This window comes from Grammomys surdaster, unplaced genomic scaffold (genome assembly GCF_004785775.1).
Source record: "Grammomys surdaster isolate TR1022 unplaced genomic scaffold, NIH_TR_1.0 170, whole genome shotgun sequence".
Classification (NCBI taxonomy): domain Eukaryota; kingdom Metazoa; phylum Chordata; class Mammalia; order Rodentia; family Muridae; genus Grammomys; species Grammomys surdaster.
In genome coordinates, this window is record NW_021604618.1 from 8,242,269 (window position 1) to 8,268,406 (window position 26,138).

Consider the following 26,138-nt stretch of genomic DNA (forward strand, 5'->3'; position numbering starts at 1 on the left):
ACAGATAGATAGATAGATAGATAGATAGATAGATAGATAGATAGACAGACAATCACCCACCGTCATATCCATCTTGTGCTGCTCATATACTCATGAGTGTGGGTTTACCCAGTGACCTATAGTCATCCAGGGCCATATCCTTAAAGAAAAGTGAATTTCCTCCCTCCAGAAAACTTCAACTGTCCTCTGTAGCCAGGGTGGGAGCTTGTGAGCCCTTCTTCCCTTCGTGCAGGGATGCCAACTGGCTTGATCTTGCACAGGTTTGTGCAGGCAACCACAGCTGCAGGGTTCTAGAGTGCAGCAATCCCGCCATGCCCGGAGGACAGGGTGTCATTCCTGATCGCCTCAATTTCTGGATCTCAGAGTCTTCCCTCAACAGCCTGAGCCTTGGAGGATTGCAGGTTTTGACCCAGTAACTCTACATCTAAATTGTACAAATTGAACATAATTCAAACAATTCAGAAAGCAAATTTATACAAATATTTATTACAGGGTTGCCTATTATAAAACTTTGAATTTTTCAAAATCTCACAAGCAGTTGATTAAATAAAATATGATAAATGTAAATATTAAGGAATAACTGTGGAATCACCCTTAAGACTCAGATATTTCCTAAGAAGGAAGTGTCCTCAATTTGTTTGTTAAGAAAAAAAGCTCACAGAAGGAAGCTTCAGCAGCGCTGTGAGCCATGGCTGCCCCCCTCCCCCTCTCCCCGCCTGTGGGCCTCCCCCACCCCCCAGCAGGGGGCTCCATTCTTCACACCTGTGGTTCCTCCCCGGGCCCCTGCCCTTGCCCTGCTTCTGCAGAAGGTTTCAATACTAAATGTGCATAATGTCTTTAAAACCAAGAGTAGTGGATTTTGATGAGACATGGAAACAAGCTCCTAACTACACTCAAAGCTGTTGTTATGTTAGAATGTGTCGAGTGAGCAACATGGAACAACTGCTTCTCAGATATCTATGCTATATGTGTGGCCTATCCTGAACCACTTGGAGAAAGACTTTATGCGGAAACAGATGTATATGTATATGTATACGTATATGTATATATATTTAAATCACATTTGGCATTTGTATAAGAGAGTTCTGGAGTTTGAAGAACAAGTGCTTGTTATGTATCATAGGTACTGGGAAGAATACAGCAAGGGTGCCGACTGTATGGACTGCTTATATAGGTATCTTAATACCCAGTATATTGCCGGGTGGTGGTGGCGCACACCTTTAATCCCAGCACTTGGGAGGCAGAGGCAGGCGGATTTTTGAGTTCGAGGCCAGCCTGGTCTACAGAGTGAGTTCCAGGACAGCCAGGGCTACACAGAGAAACCCTGTCTCGAAAAACCAAAAAAAAAACAGTATATTAAAAAGAATAAACTGACAGAAGCTGATTTACAATATGACCACGGTGTAGTAGATATGAATGAACCACTTATGGAAATAGGAGAGCTAGCATTGGGTATGTGACATTAATGGTTGAACCCCCTCAGAACATCCTCATCCAGATACTGCCTCGAGAAATTAAAAATGATTGTGGTAGACCCAAACCGGAAAGCAATCCATGGGGTTACTAACTCCTTTGTTCCTGTTGAACAGTATAAGAAAAAAAACTTCCCTTAAAGTTTTATCGGGGAATATTTTTGTCTCCCTTTCTGACGGGAGGATATTACAATCAAGAAGCTTCAAATTTATTACAAGAACCAAATTGTTCACAGTATATGGAAAAGGTTCTAGGTAGATTAAAAGATGAAGAAATTAGATGTCAAAACTATTTGGATCCAAGTTCATGTACTAAAGTGATTCACGAGGGTCAGCTGCGGATGGCAGCAGACCACTTACAGTTCTGACATTCAGAGTGCCACAGTATCACTCGGCAAGAGAGGAAGAATGACACGGTAAATATGTACGTCTTACTCCGGGCTGTGTCCAGTAGTTTACTTCATATGATTGAGAGGTGGGAGAAACACTTCCATGATGAGGGCCTTAGAGTGACCAGTAACCTTACTCAGGAACATATGCCAACACTATTTGTGGAATCAGTTTTGGAAATACCTGGTAAATTCGTTCAACTTATCAACCCTGTTTTGAATGGTGATCAGCATTTTGTGAGTGCTTTAGATAAGGCCCTTACATCTGTTGTAAATCACAGAGAACCCAAGTCTGTTTGCAAAGCCCCTGATCTGCTTGCTAAGCACTGTGACAACTTGCTAAAGATGTCAGCAAAGGGGATGATGGAGAATGAAGTGGAGGACAAGCTCACCAGCTTCATCACAGTTTTCAAGTACATCGATGACAAGGACTTTCAGAAGTTCTATGCACGAATGCTAGCAAAACGTCTAATTCATGGGTTGTCTATGTCTATGGATCCTGAAGAAGCCATGATCAATAAATTAAAGCAAGCCTGTGGTTATGAGTTTACCAGCAAGCTGCATCGAATGTACACAGACATGAGTGTTAACGCTGATCTCAACAATAAGTTCAACAATTTCATCAGAAACCAAGACAAAGATTTGGGGATTACTATCCAAATATATGTCCTTCAGGCTGGTGCATGGCCTCTCCCTCAGGCTCCTTCGTCCACATTTGCAATTCTCTAAGAGTTAGAAAAAAGTGTACAGATGTTTGAATTGTTTTATATCCAGCATTTCAGAGGAAGGAAACTGCTGTGGTTACATTATTTCTATACAGGTGAAGTTAAAATGAACTATTTGGGAAAACCATATGTAGCTATGGTTACAACCTACCAAATGGCAGTTCTTCTTGCCTTTAACAACAGTGAAACTGTCAGCTACAGAGAACTTCAAGACAGCACCCAGATGAATGAAGAAGAGCTGACCAAAACATCAAAGCGTTATTTGATGTGGAAATGATTAACCATGATTCAGAAAAGGGAGGTAGCGATGCAAAATCTTCATTTTCATTAAATATGAGCGTCAGCAGTAAGAGAACAAAATTTAAGATTACTAGGTCAGGGCAGGATACACCACAAGAACTGGAACAGACTAGAAGTGCTGTAGCTGAGGACTGGAAAAATGTATCTTCAAGCTGCTATCGTCCACACCTTGAAAGCACGAAGTGCTTTGGCACAACGCCCTCATTCAAGAGGTAATCAGTCAGTCAAGAGCCAGGTTCAATCCCAGGGTCAGCATGATTAAGAAGTGCATAGAAGTTTTGATAGACAAGCAATACATCGAGCACAGCCAAGCGTCTGCAGATGAATACAGTTACGTCTCATGACACCTTCTCCTGGTGCGGGTGTGAGGTCATTGCCATCCCCAGTTGGTGAGCTCCTGTAGGAGAAAGCAGGCCTGTGCCTCCATACTTTGGTCATCTGGCGGCCCCTGTTTTTCTGCTGTTTACGACATCACCAATGCCATGTCATGAGCATCAGAGAAAATGCCTAGAGATATTTCAAGCTCATGTCATTATGATGTTTCTTAAAACTCTATTAAAAGAATGAGTGAAGTATTGCTGAAATGTGGAATTTGGTTGGGCACCATGCTTTCTCCCTTTCACGTTTACAGCTGATGTGTGTGTGTTTTTAAATGTATCTTAAGGGACATAAAATAAAAACTTAAATATTGTAGTATGGCAACCTAATATGATTAGGTAATATGATAACCTAATAATTGTATCTACATTAAAATGACAAACATGATGTTGCTGCTTGTCAAATAATAAAAAAAACTAAACAAAAAGAAAAAGAAAAAAAGCTCATAATATAAATGTGCCACTCTTTAAAAAAAAACAGACATTTAAAATTCCTAAATTCTGTTTATCTAAAGAAAATGTACAACTAAGGTATGATTTGAAGAAGATACTTTGCAACATTTGGGAGGCAGAGTTCCCTGTGAGACCAGCCTGGTCTCCCAGGGCTACATAATGACTCTGCCGTGATGATGATGATGAATTTGTGTGTGTGTGTGTGTGTGTGTGTGTGTGTGTGTGTGTGTACATACGTGCTAAGTGGATGTGGATGGGGTGTCTACATGCCATGCCAAGTGTTCAGAAGTCAGATGACAACTTTGTTTGTTGGTCTCTCCGTCCACATTTACATGGTTCTGGGCGTCTATCTCAAACAGCCAGGCTTGTGCAGCAAGTATGTACCTGCTGAGCCAGCCAGGGATTCAGAAGACCCTATTTAAAAAAAATTTTTTTCGCCGGGCAGTGGTGGCGCACGCCTTTAATCCCAGCACTTGGGAGGCAGAGGCAGGCAGATTTCTGAGTTCTAGGCCAGCCTGGTCTACAGAGTGAGTTCCAGGACAGCCAGGGCTACACAGAGAAACCCTGTCTCGAAAAACCAAAAAAAAAAAAAAAAACAAAAAACAAAAAAAAAACCCAAAAAACCCAAAAAAAAAAAAAAAAAAAACCACCCACCACCACCAAAAAACATTCTAACAGGTTGTTTAAAAACTGTTTATTTTGATATACAGTCCCACTTTGTAGCTCTGCTAACCCACTAAGGTAATAGATTTTTCTTTTTTTTTCTTTTTTAAAGCAAAGAATATAACTTAAAACATTGTATTGGGAAGAATTATATGCTAGGGATATACATAGTTTTTAAAATATAAAATATAAGCTTATAATTGAGAGAGTAATGAGAAAGCTATTTTGGCAGCATGAATGAATATAAAATAAATGGAGAGAAGCAGAAAGAGTCAAGGTGCAGTGCTTACCACCGTAGTTGGCGGTATGAAACAGCAAGAGTGGGCCCTAAAATGGAGGCCAACTAAAGTCTCATGCAATAGGCAATTTTATTCAGGGCATCAGACAATCTATGCTCTAAGGGCTAAGAAGACTGATCTGAGTACATTGTACAATCTCAAGGACACACGTGTTTCCATAGAGGCACATGAATAACAACACTGAAGAAGCTCACTTCTACTCACTACACCAGGGAGGGAGAAGCACAGAACACATTCCAGAACAATTCATGTGTGGAGAGAAACTGAGGCCACAAGACTCTTGTTGTTTTCTTGGAGTTTTCTCACAAGCACTCAGAATTCTTGAATTCTTGGACTGTGTTCTGACAGTGCAGTATAAGGAAGCCTTGATGTTCCTACAGGAATGGTGACTTCTACTTTCCCCCCAAAACCTCTGGTAGAGACTGAATGAGGAATTGGACACTGTGGGAACCATTCAAAAGAAATTCAGTGTCCACAGTCACTGAAGTGTTCCAGGCATAAGAACTCTCCATTGTCCCTTTGATGTCAAAAAGCAAAACAATTACCTTTTCCCTTGACCTGGTTCCACTTTTATATAATCTGTTCAGTAGTGGGGCCAGAATGCTAAAAACTATATTCCTATGATGTTTTTGTAACCTGAGTTTCTCTTACATACTGTTAACATACTCACAGAACAGCTGCTTTTCAGGCTTTGAGAAGTTTTTTGTTTTTCCTTTCCTGTTTTTTTTTCTTTTTCTTTTCTTTCTTTCTTTCTTTCTTTCTTTCTTTCTTTCTTTCTTTCTTTCTTTTTTTTTTGTTGTTGTTTTCGAAACAGGGTTTCTCTGTGTAGCCCTGGCTGTCCTGGAACTCACTCTGTAGACCAGGCTGGCCTCCTGGAACTCACTCTGTAGACCAGGCTGGCCTCAAACTCATAAATCTGCCTGTCTCTGCCTCCTGGGATTAAAGGCCTGCGGCCACCACCACTGCCTGGAGAGAAGTTTGTTTTTCTTTCTTTCTCTCTTTCTTTTTTTCTTCCTTTCTTTTTTCCTTTCTTCTTCTTCCTCCTCCTTCTCCTTCTTCATCTTTTTCTTCCTTTTTTTCAAGACAGGGTTTTTTTGTTTGTTTGGTTTGGTTTTTCGAGACAGGGTTTCTCTGTATAGCCCTGGGTGTCCTGGAACTCACTCTGTAGACCAGGCTGGCCTCGAACTCAGAAATCTGCCTGTCTCTGCCTCCCAAGTGCTGGGATTAAAGGCGTGCGCCACCACTGCCCGGCGAAAAAAAATTTTTTTAAATAGGGTCTTCTGAATCCCTGGCTGGCCTAGAACTTGCAGCAATCCTCCTGCTTCTGCCCCATTGAGTGCTGGGATTGTAGGAGTACAACCTATGGCTGCTTTTCCAAGGTGTTAGATTTTACAAATCCTAGTCCCAGTGTGAATTTCAGGATCAAAAGGGCCAGCTGTGACGTCCTAAGTCAAAGATTCAGGTACTTACCTGGAGGGGCCTCTAACATAAGCTGTCTGGGGCTTGATAATAATTCAATGATAGAGGTCTTTACTGTTTAGGATGTTCTAGAATAACTATGTATATTGTTTATTGACTCTGTTAAGACAACTTAAATGCCCTGTATTCAGCTCTTTTTTTGACTGATTTCTAAAATATTGGAAGCTAGAGCTATTTTTTTTCTACAGGGAAGTAGGCTTATCTTGGTCATCCTGATAAGCTCTTAGACACAGTGATCAAGGGAGTGATCACGGGACTTTGTTTATTGCCTTGCTTGTTCCTCAACCTAGAACTGATCTTATTATTTGCATGTAATTAAAATGGTATAAAAGCAGGTTGGGAAAAAATAAACCCACCTCAGCCTCAGAACAGGCTGGGGTCATGCTACAATGTTGTCTAATTGTCGTTTTTCTTTTTAATCCTCACTCCTGTGCTGGAGAGCCTGTTGACTGAGCTGGCTTGGTCACTCTGCCACAGCCCACCAGTGACAGGCAGCACGTAGCACAGCAGCTCCAAGTGCTGCCGTTGGACATGCTCTCTGGTGAATTACTATTCAACAGGCAAAAGAATAAAACGAGTTGGACGCTACCACTATATTATTGTAAACCTAAATTACAGTGTCTGTGAAACATACACTTTCTCCACAAGCAGTTTATAGGAAAATTCAGCAAATGAGGAATCACGAAGGAGAACCAAGCCATCAGGGAAACAGAATTATCGAAGGAGACAGGTGATTTGTGTGCCTAGAAGTTTAGACAAAGAACGAATATTTCTTTAATATCTGTCTTGTGTAATATTTTTATCCCAGTAAACAATTAAGTGTGAGGGATTAGACAGATTTCATTTTAAACTGGGCTCTCTAGCTGGTTTTTTCCTAGTTCAGTGTAGTTTTATTTTTTGGTATGTATGGGGACTTGCATGTGTACCTTAAATCTGCCAGTTCTCCATGCAGAGCTCTGAGCATCTGTTGTGAGCCACTTGCTGTGATATCCAAGCCCAGAGATCACAACACCAAGTTTAGGGTCTGCACCTCATATATCAGAAGATGAAGCCCTGTGTTATCTCCACTGGCTGCTGGTGGTCCCTCTTCACAGCACTGAGGTTCCACAAATTCCCTTTTCCCATCTGTTTGCAGTGCCCTAGGGTAGTAGCTGTTTCTGTGGTGCCCAGTCATAATCCCCAAACATACAAACCCAAGCACTGTAATCCTCAGAGGTGAAATTCAGAAAGATATAAATCCTCAGTCTAGAATTCTCAAAATTACATTTTCAAAAGATTAAAATTCTGAATGCTAAAATCCTAACAGCTGATGTTTCCAAAGTGTAATTCTTCTTAAAATAAAATGCTCTGTAACAGGAGTGCTAGGCAGTTGCACTGTGTCAGGTGGAACAAATACCTGAAAACCTGGTAAAGAATTAGCCGGGATGACTGTGAGGAAATTTAACAGGTGCTTTAACAAGGAAATATATTCCTTCTGATCCATCTGATTCAGAGGCCAGGAGCTAAAGACCTGGGAAAGGTACCAACAGGAGACGTTTTCACCAGAAAGCACAGCCAGACCCTCACAGATGGAGAATAAATGTTCTTTCCTCGCCCTCTCCCCAGCACATCCCATTGGCTGAGTTCAAGCAGACCAGATAAGAGGAGAGAGCAGTGAAGGAGCTCAGCGGTCAGCCCTCTGGGCACCGAGAAAGGCAGAGACTACTTCTTAACTTTTACTGGTGAGTATTGACAGTAAAATAAAATCTAGCCCATCTGAGTTTGCATAAGAAGTGTTACTGATGACATGGATATTTTAACGGCCAGTTCTGCTGCTCTGGTCCGCGGGTCAGGGCCTAGCAAGAGAGAGAGTGGGGACAGAGACGCGAAGAATGGAGATGAGACAGAGTCTGATCTATTCTTTTTCTCAAGTCTCGCCTCAAGTCTCGCCTTTATTGAAAGGAAATTATAGGTATATATAAGCACAAGCAGGGGAACGCAGCTGAAGATACTTTACCACGTGCACCCTGCAGCTGGGGGCATTAAACAACAAAACAAGATATGTAAGAAAAGCAAGATAATTATCAGACTGTGCTCAGCTGTTGTGGGCTGTTGAAAACAAGTCTCTTGTCAGGGTATATGGCTCGAGATGGCTGCAAAGATGATAGCTACTTTCTGCTCAGAGTCGGCCCCCAACGGGTTATAGCTTAGCTGTGTCTTCGGTGACACAGACCGTCTACCTGTCTAGCTCTCAATAGAACACAGTAAGGTTCCAGACATAGGAGCATCCTAATTCTACAGGACTTTTGAGTTGATGGGCGCCAGTGTTCATCATCCTGGAAAGTGTGGAATTTTGCATGAAAATACTGCATTTCCCCACTCTATCTAGTAGGAGACACCATATCAGTAATACAGTGTTGGCAGGCTTTGGGATTACAAGTCTTTCTTGGACATATTCTCCATCCACCATATCGAAAACAACCAATATAAAACACTTAAAATGTATCCACCTGGCAAGACTATTTACTCTTCACTTAAACCAGGTACCTGGCCAAGGTTATATCCTTGGATTCCAAGAAAACAAGAGGATTGCTGCAGACAAAAAAAATCAAAACACCCCATTTGTTCAGTGAATTCAGAAATTCTTAAGACTCTGCCAAAGATAGGACAAGACAACCAACTTCCAGGACTCAGTGTGAGAAGCTGCTGTGCCTCTGCCTATACTCGTCTCAGGTCCCTTCCATGCTTCTCATTAGCCATGGATGTCTGCATGTTTCACAACAGCAGCTAAATCTGGGCCACAGTTTCTCCCGACCCATCCAGCTGGCTGCCTTTTGAGCGCCAGTGTCAGCATCGCAATCTTCACCCCTGTACTTTTCTCCTTCTCCCTGCTTTCCACCGTAAAGCATAAACACACTTCAGGATTTTCTTGAGCTCTGCTGAGGAGCGCCACTTCGGCCCTATTCACTCGGCAGCCTTTCAGCCCAGATTGTTCTGGTGATGCCGTCCTAGTTATGATCCTCCCTTCTCTCCATCTCCTGGCCTCCCAAGTGCACGAGCTACCTCATTACAATCAGGAGGGTGTCCAGATCCCCCAGCACTGAGACAAGGTTGCAGGTGGTACACAACCTTCAGTTCATGGCCCAACGGTACTGGGCTCTGGTACTGTTTGATGAAAATACAAATTGGGGGCTGAGGACTAAAAACAGAGTATAGCGCACCTGACAGCACTGCCCCACTTCATACTCTCCCAAGCCAACCCTAGCTCCCAGCTCTCTTCTTTCACTAAGAAGGACCCCTAGGTTGGAAAAAGGAAGATATAATAAATCCCAGAAAATTCTCATGGCTCCTAAAAGACTGTGTTTTATACGTGGAGAGAGGACACCTGTAGGCTATCATAGAAAGACCCTTTAGAACTTGACCTCCCCACCTCCAAGCAAGACCTTGTAGGTCTTATAAGCGAGGGGAAAGAAATAATTTAAAAATAAATAAAAGCACATATTTAGAGGTACATTTCCTCCCTTTTGGCCTCAAGCTTCAGTAGGGAACTGTGTGATCTTGTTTTCATTTAAAATTTTAGTATTTTGTTCAGAGTTCTAGTTAGCTTTAATTGTCAATTTGACACAGCCTAGATTGCTCTCTAGGGCTATTTGGGTTTGTCTCTTCCCCAACCAAATGTTATGCAGTGACCCTTCCACATTCTAAAGAGCAGAGCCAGTCCTCTGTCCCCGTCAGTGCTCCCCAGGCTGCAGGGCATGTCCCTGGTAAGGTAGGAATTGTAAGTGACTGGCCTGTGACGTCTTTTGGGTTTCCCAGGCCTCTCTCACCACACAACCCCTCTGAACCAACTGAAAGGAATTCACTCCTTGCTCACCGTCCACCATACCTGTTCCAAACTCGGTGTAATAGCATCTTTACAAAGCTGAAGAATTGCACCTTCCCATCCTACAGCGGTGTCATTCAGTTCAGCCCCCATGCTTGTGGTATTAAATCCGAATTTATAAAATAAAATTAAAAAAATTCAACTTCCTTACTTTTTACTTACATGTAGGCTGAAAATTTGCCATGCCAACCAAGTTAAGTAGTTGAGAGAAACTCATCAGAGGGGCAGGCTATATCATATCTTCCTCTGTCCTGATATTAGAAATAAAGAGATCATCATTCCAACTATTGTGTCTAGGCAAGACAAATTTATGCTTATCAAGAGGGTGTGCTCAGAAGGTTAAAAAGAATCAAATTCCTTGTCCTAAATTCAAGTTTTCTAGTACTTGATGGAAAATATTTGTATTTGATTATTTCTTACACTAAGTAGTTGGAAGAAACTTTCTCTGGGCTGGGTAGGTTTAGAAGCCTGGTGGTAAGGGCTTGAGCAATTAACATTTGTCTGGTATCTTAGATGAGGAATTTATCCAGAGGTCATTTTTGTTTTTTTTTTTTAGGACGGTTTTGCTTTGTGGGCCGTGGAAGAATTATAACCTCCCTATCATTTCAAAAGTTGGAGTGTCTTCCCCTGTGTCTCTTTCCCCATCATCCCTTCCTTCCTAAGTGGACAAGGCTCATAGCAGCTATTCAGAGTACAGGTGGGGGTGAGAGTGGCGATGGGAGTTCGAGGCTGGCAATAGAGACCATGGACTGGAAATGAAGCAATGGGTTTGGGACCCAAAGGCCAGGTAGAGTTAGTGTGAGATTTAGGGAGAGGCTTTGAGGATATTAGATATAAAATGCGCAGAAGAAGAGACTGAAGACTCGGAAACAAACTGGCAGGCGCCTGGCTACGCTTAGGAGATGGGACTTTACGGCAACTACGATAAACTGAAGACTAGAGTCGGCGGCGCCCCCGCAGGGCAGGCCGCGGGGTGGGCGGGGCATCCCGGGGGCGGGGCCGGGTGACAGTTACATAACTAACCTGTGCAAGCGGCCGCGCAGCGGTTCGGGCGGAGGGGGCGGGGCCGGGGTGGTGCCAGGCTGCAGCGGGCCGGGCAAGATGGCTGCCGTTGAGGCCGAGACGGGGCTGCTGACCCTGGAGTCGCTGCCCACCGACCCTCTGCTGCTCATCTTATCCTTCGTGGACTACAGGGACCTAATCAAGTAATGGGGCGGTGCTCTCGGCAGGGATGGGAACTTGGAAGGAGGCGGGGAAGGAGACCCGGGGTCGCTGGCTGGACGCGGGCTCCCTCCGCAGCAGGGTGACTGCTGGGCGGCCGTTATCCCGCAGAGCACCCCGGGGGCTGAAGGAGACGCGGAGGAGGTGTCTAGGCATCCAGGTCTTATTCCTGTCCAGGCCTAGGCCCCCGGGAACTTAGCGCCCTTTCCTTCAAGCCTCGGCTAGGCCGGGTTGCGGAAAAGAGAGGCGGCTCCATGGTGCTGCACCCTGCGGACCCTCGCTGGCCCTTTGGGGCCTGGTCTAGCGCTGTGGAAAGGCCACTGTCTCGGCCCACGCGCATCCCTGTCGGGCCTGGGGTCCAGGATGACCAGGGCCCTCGTGGGCAGGTAGAATACGCGCGAGGAGGCCTGCGACCTTCTGACTCTCTGATGCCATCGTGATCGCGGGCTACATGCACTTTGTTTTCTATCTGCGACTTTTTTTTGGCTGTCAGTTTTCGTTTTTATGGTGGGTGGTTGGATTTTGTGTTTTGTCATCGACTTCCGGTGAGGCCTTACAGGTGACTGCATTTACCTCAGGGTTTCCCAGTTGACCAATATTTACTCCAAAAATAAACACTGGGCATGAGAGAATTCTTTCAGAAATCAGTACTGTTTTAGGGTGGAGGGACAAATGGACCTGCTGTACACCTCTTTCTTATCACCTTCACCCCCTGTGTCAGGATTGTTTACATTCTTGACAGCATGGCCTGGGTTTCTTGTGCTTCCGTGTATATTTGTAGAGGCTGCAAAATGGCCCCTCTCATATGGGGAAGACACTTTTGTTTTTTGATTGATTACTGGATCCTGGGCATTTGATGATTGTGTCCTTGGTTTTTAGGACCCTTTAAGAGGTACAGATTTCATGGAGTTACAGGTAGCTGTTGGTTGGGCTAAGTGGTGGCAGAGGTATTTTTCTGGGTTTCTGTTGTGGCCTCCACTCATACCTGCTAAGGCATTTATTTGTCTTTCCAGAAAACACACTTCCCTCTACTCTTGTACTAACACAGAGAAAGTTTTTCTGCAGGGAAGGCTGGCCAGCTCAAATGTATTTCATCTGAAATATTCTATTGCTGTAACTTGTTATTTAGACAACCTTTCTTCGATTGCTTGCTGCCAGAGTTACGTTCTAAAGACCAGTCTGGCTGTCATTCTTCTTAAGAGCCCATGATAGCTCTGTTTACACACTGGACCCTGAACTCCTTACGTTCTAAAGACCAGTCTGGCTGTCATTCTTCTTAAGAGCCCATGATAGCTCTGTTTACACACTGGACCCTGAACTTCTGCAGTGTTTAAGGCCCTTATCCACTAGCTTATTATCTAAGGCCTTTCAGGCCCTTTCCTCCACTATCATATTCGCACAGTCCTTCAGACGGCTTACATGGTTGTGTATGCTCTGCTCCTTGTCTGGAATACTTCACTCTCCTCAGTTAGCAACCTTACTCTCCCACTGTCTTCTTCAACTACCGAGTTTGTAGTAACAGAGCGTGTACTTCGAGAGTGTAAGGATTGTTTATTTTTGTATTCATTTGCTCAGGGTTGTTTGTTTTGTTTTGTTTCTTTGAATGTCTGCCATGTGCCAGTTAAATGTAGGATTACAATAGTGAATTAGAGAGACATGGTCTTTTATATGTAGCTTGACTACTGTAGACAAGATGAAAAGTCAAACAAGTGTGTAATTACCAGAGGGGCCAAGTATTGGGAAGAAATATGTATATTGTACTCGTAAGGAATGTGGAAGACAGGATGACCCACTCACAGTGAAAAACATCAAGTGTGGCAGGGTGCACTTCTGCCCTGGTGGAGGAACAGTATTGAGAGGCTGATGGGTTTCTTACCAATAGTGTGGCCTGTTCAACTAGAAAAACTGGAAAGCTGGTTTTGCTAAAGGTAGAAATGACTAACAGGCTGCATGAAGTGTGGCTGGTGAGATCGTGTAGCCTCTTGTAAGAACAGACTCCTAGTTCAAAGCTTTAGGTAGTAGTCAGAATTTTAAGCTGGAGTGAGATGACCCCTCTGTAAATGTTTGTGGCAGTGAGTAGAGTTGAATCCTATTTTTGTCTACAGACTCATCCAGCACACTGCAGTTTCTTTCTTGCCCGTTGCAGTCTGTCCTACTTAGCCAAGTATACAACCTGTTGCCAAGCTCTAATTGTTTTGGTGCATATTTGCTTAACTGTATTTGGTTGAGCTGTATCAATCTATTGGGAGTTTAATTTGACTCAGCATATTGTTTTCTTCTTATTACTCACAGGGCAATTATTCTAACTTACACATTAAGTAGATTTTAAAAGACACCGCAGTGCAGCTTTATGGATAGTAAATAGAAATAAGAACAATAAAGGGAATTAAGATTCAACAATTACTATTTTAATCTTTGATTTTTATTTTTCCCCTTTTATACTAACTGAATCTGGTTACTGCCAGTTGTTGCTATGTTAGTCGAAGACTTAGCCAGCTATCAACTCATGATCCACTGTGGAGAAGACACTGCAAAAAATACTGGCTGATATCTGAGTGAGTATTATGTGAACGTTCCTTCCTTTGTGGACATGGTGTAGTGTTTTAGAGTAAACTTTTCACTGTTGGAGACAGGGACTCATTCTCTAGTCCAGGCTGGCCTTGGCCTCGTGGCAGTCCTTTTGCTCCAGCCTCTTCTGTGCTGGGACTACACGTGTGAGCTACCACACTTGGCCCTATAGCAGCGGTTCTCACCCTTCCTAATGCACCGACCTTTTAATACAGTTCCTCATGCTGTGACTCCCAACCATAAAGTTATTTTTATTGCTACTTCATAACTGTAATTTTGCTACTGTTATGAATCATAAGGTAAATATCTGATATGCAGGATGGTCTTAGGTGACCCCTGTGAAAGGGTCATTCAACCCTCAGAGGGGTCATGACCCACAGATTGAGAACTGCTGCACTAGACTGCATTTTAATTGATAATAAACATAAAAAATTTTTAATTAACAATGCTTAATTAACATAAACAAGGTTTAATTAATAAACATAAACAATAGTTGTTTATGTTTATGGGCTAAAGTACAATTCAGTGGACATACACATATATAATAAGAAGGCTAACTTGCATTTGCATCTCCTTAAGTGTGTATTATTCATTGTATTTGGAGCTTTCCAAAACCTTGCTTTTAGTTCCTTATAACATGTTATAAAACATACAGTAATGTTAGTAAACTGTAGTCATCGCATACTGATGCTTCCCCTCTAGTTAGCTCTGTTTCCAGTGATGCTTGGAATCCCTTGCCTTTTTCCCCTTCCCAGCTCCTAGTGCAGAATAGATAGTTTTGAATCCTGACCTTGGACTACTATAATGCTAGTCTGTACTGGTTTTCCTTTCCAACCCTAGTTTCTGTTACTGGGTCCAGTCAAAGTTACCATATTGCCAGAATAAAAACATAGATGACAGTGAGATTTAGGAGATGTGGAAGGAAAGGACACCTAATGTGTTTTGTTCAATTATGGAAGTCAGGGGCAGTAAAGTTGGGGAATATTTTTTAAAGCTGAAAGTCATAATTGTACCAAGGGAAAGTTAATAACAGCTGTCAAGTATTGGGAGGAGGAAGAAGGAGGAAGGGGGAATTTGAAGGGTTGATAAGTACTCATTTTTAACTTTTGGGCATCACCTGCTATATATAAAATTTGTAAATCAAGGACCAGAGGCATAAGGATATAGAAATACAGAAACAGCTTCCATAAATACTTCTAAAGGCTTAGAACTAAAGCCTTTTTTTTTTTTAAAAAATCAAATCTCAGTTTTTACAGTGGTGAGTCTTGTACCTGATCTGTACCTCACTCGAGGCGAGCATGCTACAGTTACTTACACATTTCCCTCCTTAAGCCCTCTCCCCCAAAACAAACAAAACAAATAAAATGTAACCTGGAATCCGGTGTGGTGATACACACCTCATCTACCCTTGGAGGACTGTGGAAGATCCTGAGTTTGAGCTAACCTGAGTTATATACACTGTTTCAGAAGAAGCACTATACCTCTGTTTTGATTTATTGTTTCCTTCATATCTAAAGCTTTGATTCTACATTCCAAGTCTTCACGGTAGCACCCATCCTTGAACCCCAGCCAGAACTAGGAGTCCTCTTGGTGCTCAGGCTTTCTCTGTGTTGACAAGATCACTAGTCTTCCTGGCTAGTGCTTCTGCACGTCTCCACTCCTTTCACCTGCTCAGCTTGCTTCAGTTTATTGCCCCTCATGAGGACTGCTTCAGAGCTCTCCTGTGTCTTCTGTAATGGTCCTAGTTTTCACGCTTAAATCTCCCACCCCCCAAACCATAGTCTCCTTAACTCTCCCCTTTCGGCTTCCTCTTAAGCCCTTCAGTGCCCCTGCATTTTCTATAGGAAAAAGTCTAAGCCCACTTGACAGTGCTTTCAAGTACCTTTTGTGGTTGCTTATCCTCTGTGAAGTTTATATTTCATTCTTTTGTCTTTTTTTTTTTTTAAGAATTATTTATTTTTGTATGTGAGTGCACTGTAGCTGTCTTCAGACACTCTGGAAGAGGGCATCAGATCTCATTAAAGATGGTTGTGAGCCACCATGTGATTGCTGGGAATTGAACCCAGGACCTCTGGAAGAACAGTCAGTGCTCTTAACCACTGAGCCATCTCTCCAGCCCCCTACATTTCATTCTTTAAAGGCTCATGATTAGACTACGTTTTGAAGGGGAAAAAAGTGTACATTTTTTAATGTCCTCAGAGGCCAAGTGAATACTCAAGAAATGGTTGTATAATTAAAGCAATGAAAGATGTTAAATCATGTATTTGTTTTGGTTTATTCTTCTCTGACTGATCCAGTATAGATGTGCTAGAGAAATAATATGCTGTTAGGTTGTAGATATTCTCAAAAATGGGCCAGCTACATGTGCCTTTTGCATATTTATAATTGAAGCCAGGTTCAGTAGCACACACCTGTAGCCTCTGCACTTAGGAGGTAAAGGGAGGGAATCATAGTTCATGCCAGAGCTACATACTCTGTCTCAAAAAGGTTATTTTCAACTGATACATTTTTAGGTGTAAGTTGAAATTTGTATATACTATTCATATATTTTGTTAAGAACTGAGAAACTTGGAAAAAAATTAAGCAGAAAGTGAGAAAATAAGTGACTAGTAACCCTACCATGACAATAGTAACTACTCAGTTTTTTTGATGTATCACTTCTTGCTACCAAGTTCTCTTTGTAGCTAAAAAATAAGTTAAGAAAATAAAAAGGAAGAGTTACCACAAACTCCCAATAAAGTGTGTTGGTAAATATCAAAAATACATGCTAAGCCAGGTTTGTGGTACACATTTTTAATTCTATCACCTGACAGCTAGAGACATGAGGATCAGAAATTCAAGGCTGTCATTACCTACATCCCTAGTTGAAGGCCAGCCTGTACTACATATGACCCTGTCTCAAAAGACAAAGGAAAAGAAAAAAGGTATGTTAATATAATTTCAAAAGGTTTTTCTTTTAATCTTGTTTTTTAAACCTAGGGAAGAGAAAGCCCGGAAGAATCGCTGCTGGAAGTCTATCTTCATAGACACTTACTCAGATGTAGGACGATACATTAACCACTATGCTGCTATTAAAAAGGCCTGGGATGACCTCAAGAAATACTTGGAGCCCAGGTGTCCTCGGATGGTTTTATCTCTGAAAGGTACTGGGAACACAGGGTCCCCCATCCACATTTTAGTTAATTAAGAAAGAGTATTTACATAACTTCGGACCCACTGTGTACCTGACTAATCGAAACTCTTCCAGGTCACCGTTCCCACTTTGTTACTAGCCAAGGAAGTATAGTGCTGATATTGTTAAAGACCTTGCCCTTTTTTGATTAGCCCAGGAACCCATATGGTTATTAGGATAAAAAGCTGAACTACTTTACCATTATATTTATTTTTATATAAAAACAATGTTAAGATTGCTTGAGAATAACCATTATGATTTATTTTTATTTTTTTGCAATGATGAGGATTGAGCCCAGGGCCTCATGCATTTTAGGCAAGTATTCAACAGTGCAACTATACCCCCAGTCCTAAAAATGAATATTGTTAGTATTTTTATGTGTGTATTTTTGTGGTATGCATGTGTGTATACACGTTCACATGGATGTGCTCACAGCCATGTGTGGAAGTCAGAGACATCACATGTCTTTCTGGATTGTCCTTCCCTTTATTTACTGAGGTTGAGTTTCTTCCTGAGCTTCCTGGTTGAGCTAGTCCAGCTAGCCAGTTTCTCTGGTATTCCTGTCTCTACCTTGCAAACGCTGGATTCCAGGTCGGCTGCTTCAGACGCTCAGCTTTTATGTGGCTTCTAGGGATCCAGACTCCAGTCCTCATGCTTATGTGACAAGTGCTTTGTCCACTGAGCTGTTTCTCCAGTCCAAGACTATTTTTTAAAACTTGTATCAACACCTTTTCTTGTATGGTGTCTATCAAATGTTAGAAAAGCCCCTGGGTCTTTAAGCATGTAAGAATAACAGAGTGAGAAATCCTTTTTGTTTGGTATTTCCAAAGTAGTGAAACTAAGGTTTGAACCGAGGTTGATCTGACCCCAGGATCCATGCTCTAGTATATCGTCTAATTATGGCTAGAAATCTTAACAAGGTATTTCTGTGTGATTTGTTAAAACCTATAAAGATCCATTATTACTGCTCATCTGCTTTCCACTTGAAGTTTTCCAGACTTACTCACTAGGTGGAGCCTTGCACATGCTCTGGTTTTGTGAAGCTAGATTTGGAATCTGTTCCCGTCTTTCTGAAATAGTGTTCCCTTTCTCTTCAGATTCCCACTGTAATGTCTCATGAAAATGTCACTTTCAGACAAACCACGATGCGTTTATTAGAAGGCAGAATAAATGGCTTTAGTAGATAGAATAGATGGGACCTGGGAGTCCCCCACTAATATCACAACAGCTTATCCTCTGAGAAGAATGAGTAATAACATTCACGTAGCTTGGGGGCAGCTGCTTCAGGAGGACAGATGTCATCTGAAAATAAGTCTGTAGTGTTGGTAAGTAAGACAGGTAATAGTTTATAATAACTGGAACTAAATACAAAGGTAGACACGAAACTAAGTATTTTATATCACCTCATTTACTTTCCAAAAATTCTGTAAGGAAGATAATTATTGTCTTTTTGTAGGGATAGTACTAACACAGGGCATAAAAGACTAAGTTTACCATAAAAAAGTGAAAAGTAATGTCAGGAATTGACTAGGGGCCTCACTTTGGAAGTGTAGTCTTTACTTCAGTTGTGGTTGCAGGGAGAGGACTGAGCCCATTTTGTTTAGAGTACCTAAGGTTGCTTTTAATTGTCACTCCATATTAGGGCATTTGGAGTGTGAGAGTGCAGTATGGTTGTTCTTTGGGATAGACTTATAGCTCCTTTTTCTTTTGTCTTTTGGTATTCCTAGCTCCTGTGTCTGTTCTGTATCTAGCTGTCAGATTCCTTGGCCACTTCTGCTCTACTCTCTGAGGTGCCAGTTCTCAGGCTTGTCAGGAATTTTGGATTAAGGTTAACCAGGAATATTTACATTGCTGGGGATACTAGGAATTTCAGGTGTATGAATTCCCAAGTTAGGAACGTGGCTGCTGACCTCAGGAGCCACCGTCCTCATTCAACTTTAAGGTTATATAGGTGTCAGGTTGAAATGGAAAATTAGCAGGAAATAGGCGGTAGACTTGGGGTAATGGTTATGGAGCATCTTGAGGTTGTTAATTATGTATTTTCAAATCATATTTTCCTTGTATGTTGGCTTAGAATTGAGGTGGGAGGGGTTTTTTTTGGTTTTTCGAGACAGGGTTTCTCTGTATAGCCCCGGCTGTCCTGGAACTCACTCTGTAGACCAGGCTGGCCTCGAACTCAGAAATCTGCCTGCCTCTGCCTCCCAAGTGCTGGGATTAAAGGCATGCGCCACCACCGCCTGGCAGAGGTGGGAGTTCTTTAAAGGAACAAACAGTAAATATTTTAAAGTTGGTAGGACTGACCCATGGTTTCTGTGACAGAGACCTGTGTTTAAGCCTACCGTTAGGCTGTCTTTTCTGGAAACAGCCTTAGACAATACAGAAAGAAATGGGGTGGCTGTGTTCCAATAAAAAGGATTTAGCCTCTCATCTATTATTTACCAAACCCTGATTAATTACTAGTACCTTCACTTCACATCAAAGACAAGATACAAAGGGAGTTTAGGTGGCCTGTTTGAGGACCAATAACTAGTAAGCAGCAGAGACAAACTCCAGTCTTGGCTTCTGATAAATTGTCACAGCTTCCTTTCTGAGTAGGTGAAGGAAGAAGAGAATAGGTGAGTATTCATTGAAAGCAGTAAGTCACTATATAAATAAACACACACATGGCATTTCTGTCCTTCTACAGTTCTCTCTGGTGGGTGGCATTAGCTCATTGTTTGGAGAACAAGGTTAAACAGATGTAATATCTTACATGCACACACACAGAGAGAGAGAGAGACAGAGAGAGAGAGACAAGACACACACACAGAGACAGAGAGAGACAGAGAGAGACAAGACACACAGAGACAGAGAGAGACACAGAGAGAGAGAGACACACACAGAGACAGAGAGAGACAGAGAGAGAGAGAGAGAGAGAGAGAGAGAGAGAGAGAGAGAGAGAGAGATCAATCCACAATAAGTAGCGGGGCCAAGGTAAGACGCAGTTTGGCTTACTATAGTAGAGTGTCTCTTCCAATCTTAATTTTACTGAAATGTAAATAAATGTTCCCTTATATCTCTCTTTCTGTTAACTATGGGTGTGTTCGCTTCTTAATCTTACATATTAAATAGTCTCCCATGTAGCACATAACATACAAATGTTAGCTTCTCTCCTTATCTAACACACTACTTCTGGCTTGTGTTCAGCTTGGTTTCTTTTCTGTCACACTCTTATTTTTTATGCTTTCTTTTATATGTGTATATAGTGTACATATATGTACATGTTCCTGTGTGTGCCCACTTGTGTGCATGTAAAGACCAGAGGTTGGCATGCCTCACATCTTCCTAAGTTTTTTCCTACCCTTTTGTTTTGCTTTGCTTTATTTTCTGATACAGGTTCCTCTGTGTAAAGCTCTGGCTTTCCTGCAACTTGCTCTGTAGATAGGCTGGCCTCGAACGCAAAAAGGTCCACCTGCCTCTGCTTCCTGAGTGCTGAGATGAAAGGCGTGTGCCACCTCTGCACAACCTGCCGCCCCATTTCTGGAGACAGGGTCTATCACTACACCTGGAGCTCATTGATTTAATTAGCCAGACTGGTCAGTCACCTCTAGGGTATGGATGTCTCTGTCTCCACATTCTGGGATTGCGATTACTCAGCAGAGTGCCTGACATTAAAGGTTGCTAGGGATCTGAATTCAACTCTTCATTCTTGGCAGAGCAAGAATCATTATCTTACATAATTATTGTATATTTCATAATATATAATATAATGAATATTATTTATAAAAATATATGTTATATAATTAATATATATATTAATTTAAAGTAACTTTAGATTTACAGAGAGTTCTGTATACTTCTCAGTTTCCCTACTACATCACACTAGAGGACATTTATCAAAACTAAAAATTCATTAATATTTTGTTACTTTCACATTTGATTCAGATTTCATCAGACTTTGCATTAATGTCCTTAGTGTTCTTCTAGGATCCAGCTTAAAGTATCACATTACATATAGCTGTCATTTCTTTTTAACCAGCAGTGACACTTTCTGAGTCTTTCCTTGTCTTTTATGACTTGGACACTTTTGAGAAGTACTCATGGGGTATTTTGTAGAAAATATCTCAGATTGGTTTTGTCTGATATTTCCTTCCTTCATGATTGGAGTGGTAGGTTTTTAGGAAGATTCTTTTTAGTTGAGAAGTTTGCCATCATTAGTGATGTTAAAATTATGTAGATATATTCACAGACCACAACGTAGAACTCAGTGAGATGTAGTAGTGGAGCCCTTTCTGTGCCCAGAGGCCCCTCGTGCCCCTCCCTCTTTCACAGAGACAACATTGTCCCAACAGCTCTTCTATTCAGCAGTTTTCTCTTGACTTTATATAAATTAAGTGGTTAAGTATTGGATACGTTAATTCTATTTTGATTGTGAAGCTCAGTAGTTTTTGTTACAGATACTGTATGTGAGTAGATTGAGTTTATGTTCACCCTACTGCTGATGAATATGTGGGTTTCCAGTACTGACTGTTAGAAATAACAACTTTTTAAGAAAAGATTTTTTTTGGTTTTTTGAGACAGGGTTTCTCTGTGTAGTCCTGGCTGTCCTGGAACTCACTCTGTAGACCAAGTTGGCCTTGAACTCAGAAATCCGCCTGCCTCTGCCTCCCAAGTGCTGGGACTAAAGGCGTGCACCACCACTGCCCAGCAAAAAGATTTATTTTTAGGTGTAAGTAGTGTCTTACTTGCATGTATATCTGCATGTGTACAGAGTCTGCAGAGGCCAGAAGAGGGCATTTGATCCTCCAGACCTGAAGTTAGGGATAGATATTAGCCTGGGTACTGAACCCAGGCCCTCTACAAGAGTAGCAACCACTCTTAATGGCGGAGCCATGTTCCCAGCCCCTCACTAGGAGTTTTACATTGATGTCCATGAAAGAGTTTGGCCTCTAATTTTCCTTTCTTGTAATATTCTTATTAGAATTTTATATCAAAATAATGCTGACAGGACTGTAAAGTATGTGAGGAAGCCCTCTCTGCTGTCCCCTGGAAGAGTGCTTGTTAAGCTTCCTCTTACTCTTGCTTGGATGATTGGTAAATGTGTCAGCAAGACGCTCAGCCTGGAGTTTGTTGTGGGAAAAGTTTAAATTAAGGATTCAATGTCTATTTAAGGCTTGAGGCTTTCTGTTTTGATAAATTGTTTGTTCAGGAAATTGCCTACTACATCTGTGTTTTCAAATGTTTTCACATCTTTTCATGCTTAGGAAATGTGTAGTGGTACAACCTTTTCAATTTCTGAGTTAGTTATTTGTTCCCTCCACTCTTGTGGGGTGGGGTCCAATCAGATCTTTTCAGCAGAGAACTGGCTTTTTGGTCAGTCTTGTTTACTGTATGTTTGTTTTTTATTTTATTAATTTTTTGATTTTTAATTTACTATGATCCCCACCCTCTGCTGACTTAGGGCATAGATTTTTTTTCCTATCTTTTTTTATTAGACTCCCTAATATATTTAGGGCTATAAATTTAAATTTCCCTCTAATCATATTAGTTTATCTTACATGTTTTTTTTTTTAATTTTGTGTGTGTATTATATACATTGCATGTGTGTATGTGTGCATACATATAGAAGCCGGAGGCAATGGTGGGTGTCTTCCTTAATTGCTTTCCATCTCTTCTGGCCTCTCCAGGCACTGCACATATATGCAGGCAAGACACTTAGACACGTGACGATAATTTTTTTTTTCCTTAAAAGTTACGTTATTTCTCTCAGACAGACCTGGAAATAACCCAAATGTTCAAATATTTTTGGAGATTGGGTGTTACAGTGAACCTGAAGCCCACAAATTGGGGTAGACTGGCTGTCCGGCAAACCTCAAGGATTTCCCTGTGTCTGCCTCCCTTGTTAGATTATAGATGTTATCAGTGCATCTCACTTTTTACCTGGGTACGAGGGACTCTTAGGTTCTCGTGGTTATGCAGAAGCCCTTTACCACCTGAGCTGGCTCTTCAGATCTTAATTTTTTAAGATTACATTTTATTTAGTGTATGTAACACATATTCTGTGACACTTGTTGGAGGCCAGCTTTCAGGAGTCAGTTCTCTCCTTCCACCTGTGGGTCCCAGAGATGACTCCTGGCCCCCGGCTTGGTAGTGAGCACCTTTATCCTCTGGGCCACCTCACTTGTCCCTGATTTTTGTTGTTTTATTTTGTTTGTTTGTTTGCTTGCTTGCTTGTTTGGTTTGGTTTTTGATACAGGGTTTCTCTATAAAGCTGTGGCTATCCTAGAACTAGCTCTGTAGACCAGGCTGGCCTAGAACTTACAAAGATCCACCTGCCTCTATGGCCCAAGTTCTGGGATTAAAAGTTTATGCTGCTGCCACCACCACTGCTTGCTTCCCAATATCTGTTTATTTTTTAAAAAGATTTGAGGGCTGGAGAGATGGATGGCTCAGCTGTTAAGAGGATGGACTGCTCTTCCAGAGGTCCTGAGTTCAATTCCCAGCACCCACATGGTAGCTTACAACTATCTCCAGTGGGATTAGATGCCTTCTTCTGGTGTGTCTGAAAACAGTGACAGTATACTCGTATAAATAAAATCAATCTTAAAAAAAATCTAAAAAGTATATTTTTATGTGTGTGGACATTTTATCTACATGTACATCTGTGCAACATATGTTGTACCTGTTGTCCTTGGAGGCCATAAACGGGCACCAGATTCCTTGGAAAAGAAGTTACAGATGGATATGAGCCACCCACCATGTAGACTCTAGAAATTGAACCCGGGTCCTCTGCAAGAGGAGCCGATGCTAGTGACCACTGAGCCTTCTCTCTGGCCTCTTTTTGTCTCTTAGTTACTGAGAGATTCGGTGAAATTTCCTACTGGGCAGTGTTCTAAAGTAGCTCACCAAGATTTTCAGCCTTTGGTATACATTCACATACAATTAGTTCTTGAGTATTGGTAGCAATATAAGAAATAATTTTGATTTCTATTATTTAATGTATTCTAATTACTTAAAATAAATATCATAGTTAAGTTCCCAAATGAATTGAACTTGAACTTGTTAATTAAAAGGAAAAGTTTCTTAAATGGACCTAACTTAACCAAGTAAATTCTTAAAAGGCCCTGAGCCTTTCAGAAGGCAGAGAGATTCATCGCATGTGTTTTCTACTGACTCTGAGTAAGCAAACAAGCCGATGTGTTGAGGAGAAGGCTACAGAATAGGAAATGTCAGGGGCTTCTAGGCACTGAGGGCCTCATTGAAAAAACTGCAGGATGCTGAAGTTTGCAAATACTCGGTGAGCTTGGAAGAGGCTCTGAAGCAACAGATAGGTAAGATGAGCTAGCAGCCTAGTGGATACCATGATTCCAACATTGTGATCTAAACAGAGGGTCCAGTTGTACTCGAACTTCCAACCTCTAGAAACAAACAACAAGTGAGTTCCTGGCTTGGTTTCCTGGGGGCTGGGCTAAGTGTACTCCACTCCCTCTCTGCTAAGCCTAGAGTAGAGGGGCCAGGTGTGCACCTGTGTGGGAGAGGTGCTTCAGCAGGAGCCTGGCCTGGGCTGTCCTAGCCGCACATTTACTTGCAAAGTAGGTAAACAAGTCAGGATCATTTCAAGCTGCATATAGCAGTGGAAGATAATGCACTACTTGTACATCCATTCTTTTGCCATCTTAGCTCTGACATTAAAAATATGTATACTTGGGACTGTAAGTGGTGCTTCACTGATGAGCCTGCTGTCCCTTTTCAGTGTAATTTTATGAAGAAAAAAAAATGTGTGTGTGCTGTGCTAGGTACATAAAATTTTAACCTTTCACTGTTGTCTTTATGACAGTTCTCCATTAGTTTTAATAAAGCTCTATGATTTAAACTCTTAGGTGATCTGAGTAGAGCCGTCCTAACTTTTCTCTCTGTGCCTACATTAAGATGAATATCTTGAGTGGAATTTTTTGTAGTTCTTTGGTGCTAAAACCGAGACTAAGCCTTACACATCCTCAGCTCTCCCTCTGCACTGCATCCTGCAGCTCTTATTCCTTACCTGCTCTGTCTTTCATTATATTTGGCTTATTGATACTTATTTCCTAACATATTTGAACTTAACCATGCCATTTAAATATGTTTGCTCTTTATTTTTGCATTTTTAATTATGTTTAATTCCTTTGCTTTCCCTTTGTATTTCCCTTTAGTGTTCACATTGTAGATTAAAATATGCATCTTTGACTTATCAGGTCTAATAGAATTTAGTATGTTACCACTTTCTGGACAGTGAAAAGCCTGAGTTCCTATCATGTCCCTCCCATTTTATGGAAGGGTATTTGGGCCCCCACTCAGGTGTGTGTGCACAGTAGCCCATCACTGAGCCATCAGAGCTCCTAGTGTTAAGTTTTTGTGACTTTAATTTAGCGTATGTCTTACCTTGGAGACGTGTGGCTAGGATCACAGGTGTTCGTTACTACACCTGGCTTTCTGTCTGCTCCTTAGTTCTTGTGTTTATTGAGGCTTAGATCTTTTGAGTGATTGCAAAGCACTGTTTAGGTCTCAGCGTAACCTGCTGCTTTTGCTGCAAGTCGTCAATGGGTTGATGTAATTGGAAAGCCTGGGCTTCTAGTCTGTGAGGACTGGCTATTTCCAGTTCACTTTCCCAAAGGCTTTCAGTAACCTGGCCAAACCCATGTTTGTTTGTTATTTGAACAAGTGCTTTTCTCTTTGTGGAGTCTGAATCCTTTTTTTTTTTTAAATTCATCAGCCCTATATATTACCTATTCTTGTTTTAGAATTGGCAGTTACTTAAAAACAAGGTGATTCCAAATGCCTAAATTGGCTCTTGTGTTTTTGTTTGATTGTTTTGTTTCTGTTTTTTCCTTTTTTGAGTTTACTCCTAGGGCTACAAGCAATGTGCTACCACATCTGGCTAGTTTGTGGGGTGTTTTGGTGGTGGTGGTAGTGGTGGTGGTTGATTGTTTTAAATTTTTTTCTTTATATCTTCAGTAGTTTTTTTTTTTTTCCCATAATCATTCAGTAGTGAGAGGTTTGGCCCAACGATGAGGGGCAGTTGTTTGGAAGAGCATCACTTCTCTTGGTATTTGTAGGTTTTTCTGTTTGTGACAGCTAGAATGCAGGCCATGTTTTCAAATGTGCAATTGAGAATTCAACCTAGTGACTTCTCACTACTGTCC

The 26,138-nt window shown here is 41.6% G+C and overlaps 1 protein-coding gene, 1 non-coding gene and 1 pseudogene across 3 annotated transcripts in view; all 3 read left to right on the plus strand.

Moving 5' to 3' along the window:
* The first annotated feature begins 813 nt into the window (after nt 1-813).
* LOC114620967 lies at nt 814-3,230 on the plus strand (annotated as a pseudogene).
* Nucleotides 3,231-11,069: 7,839 nt separating this feature from the next.
* The window catches only part of Fbxo3 (F-box protein 3), a 36,796-nt gene continuing 21,727 nt past the window's right edge, over nt 11,070-26,138 (plus strand). For both annotated transcript variants that reach the window (XM_028766812.1, XM_028766813.1), the window contains exons 1-3: nt 11,070-11,224; nt 13,706-13,795; nt 16,788-16,951. In XM_028766812.1, the coding sequence (XP_028622645.1) occupies nt 11,121-11,224; nt 13,706-13,795; nt 16,788-16,951 (358 nt within the window). In that variant the 5' untranslated portion in view covers nt 11,070-11,120. The remainder of the gene's footprint in view (nt 11,225-13,705; nt 13,796-16,787; nt 16,952-26,138) is intronic.
* Nucleotides 24,404-24,542, plus strand: LOC114621022. Its single transcript, XR_003711377.1, has one exon.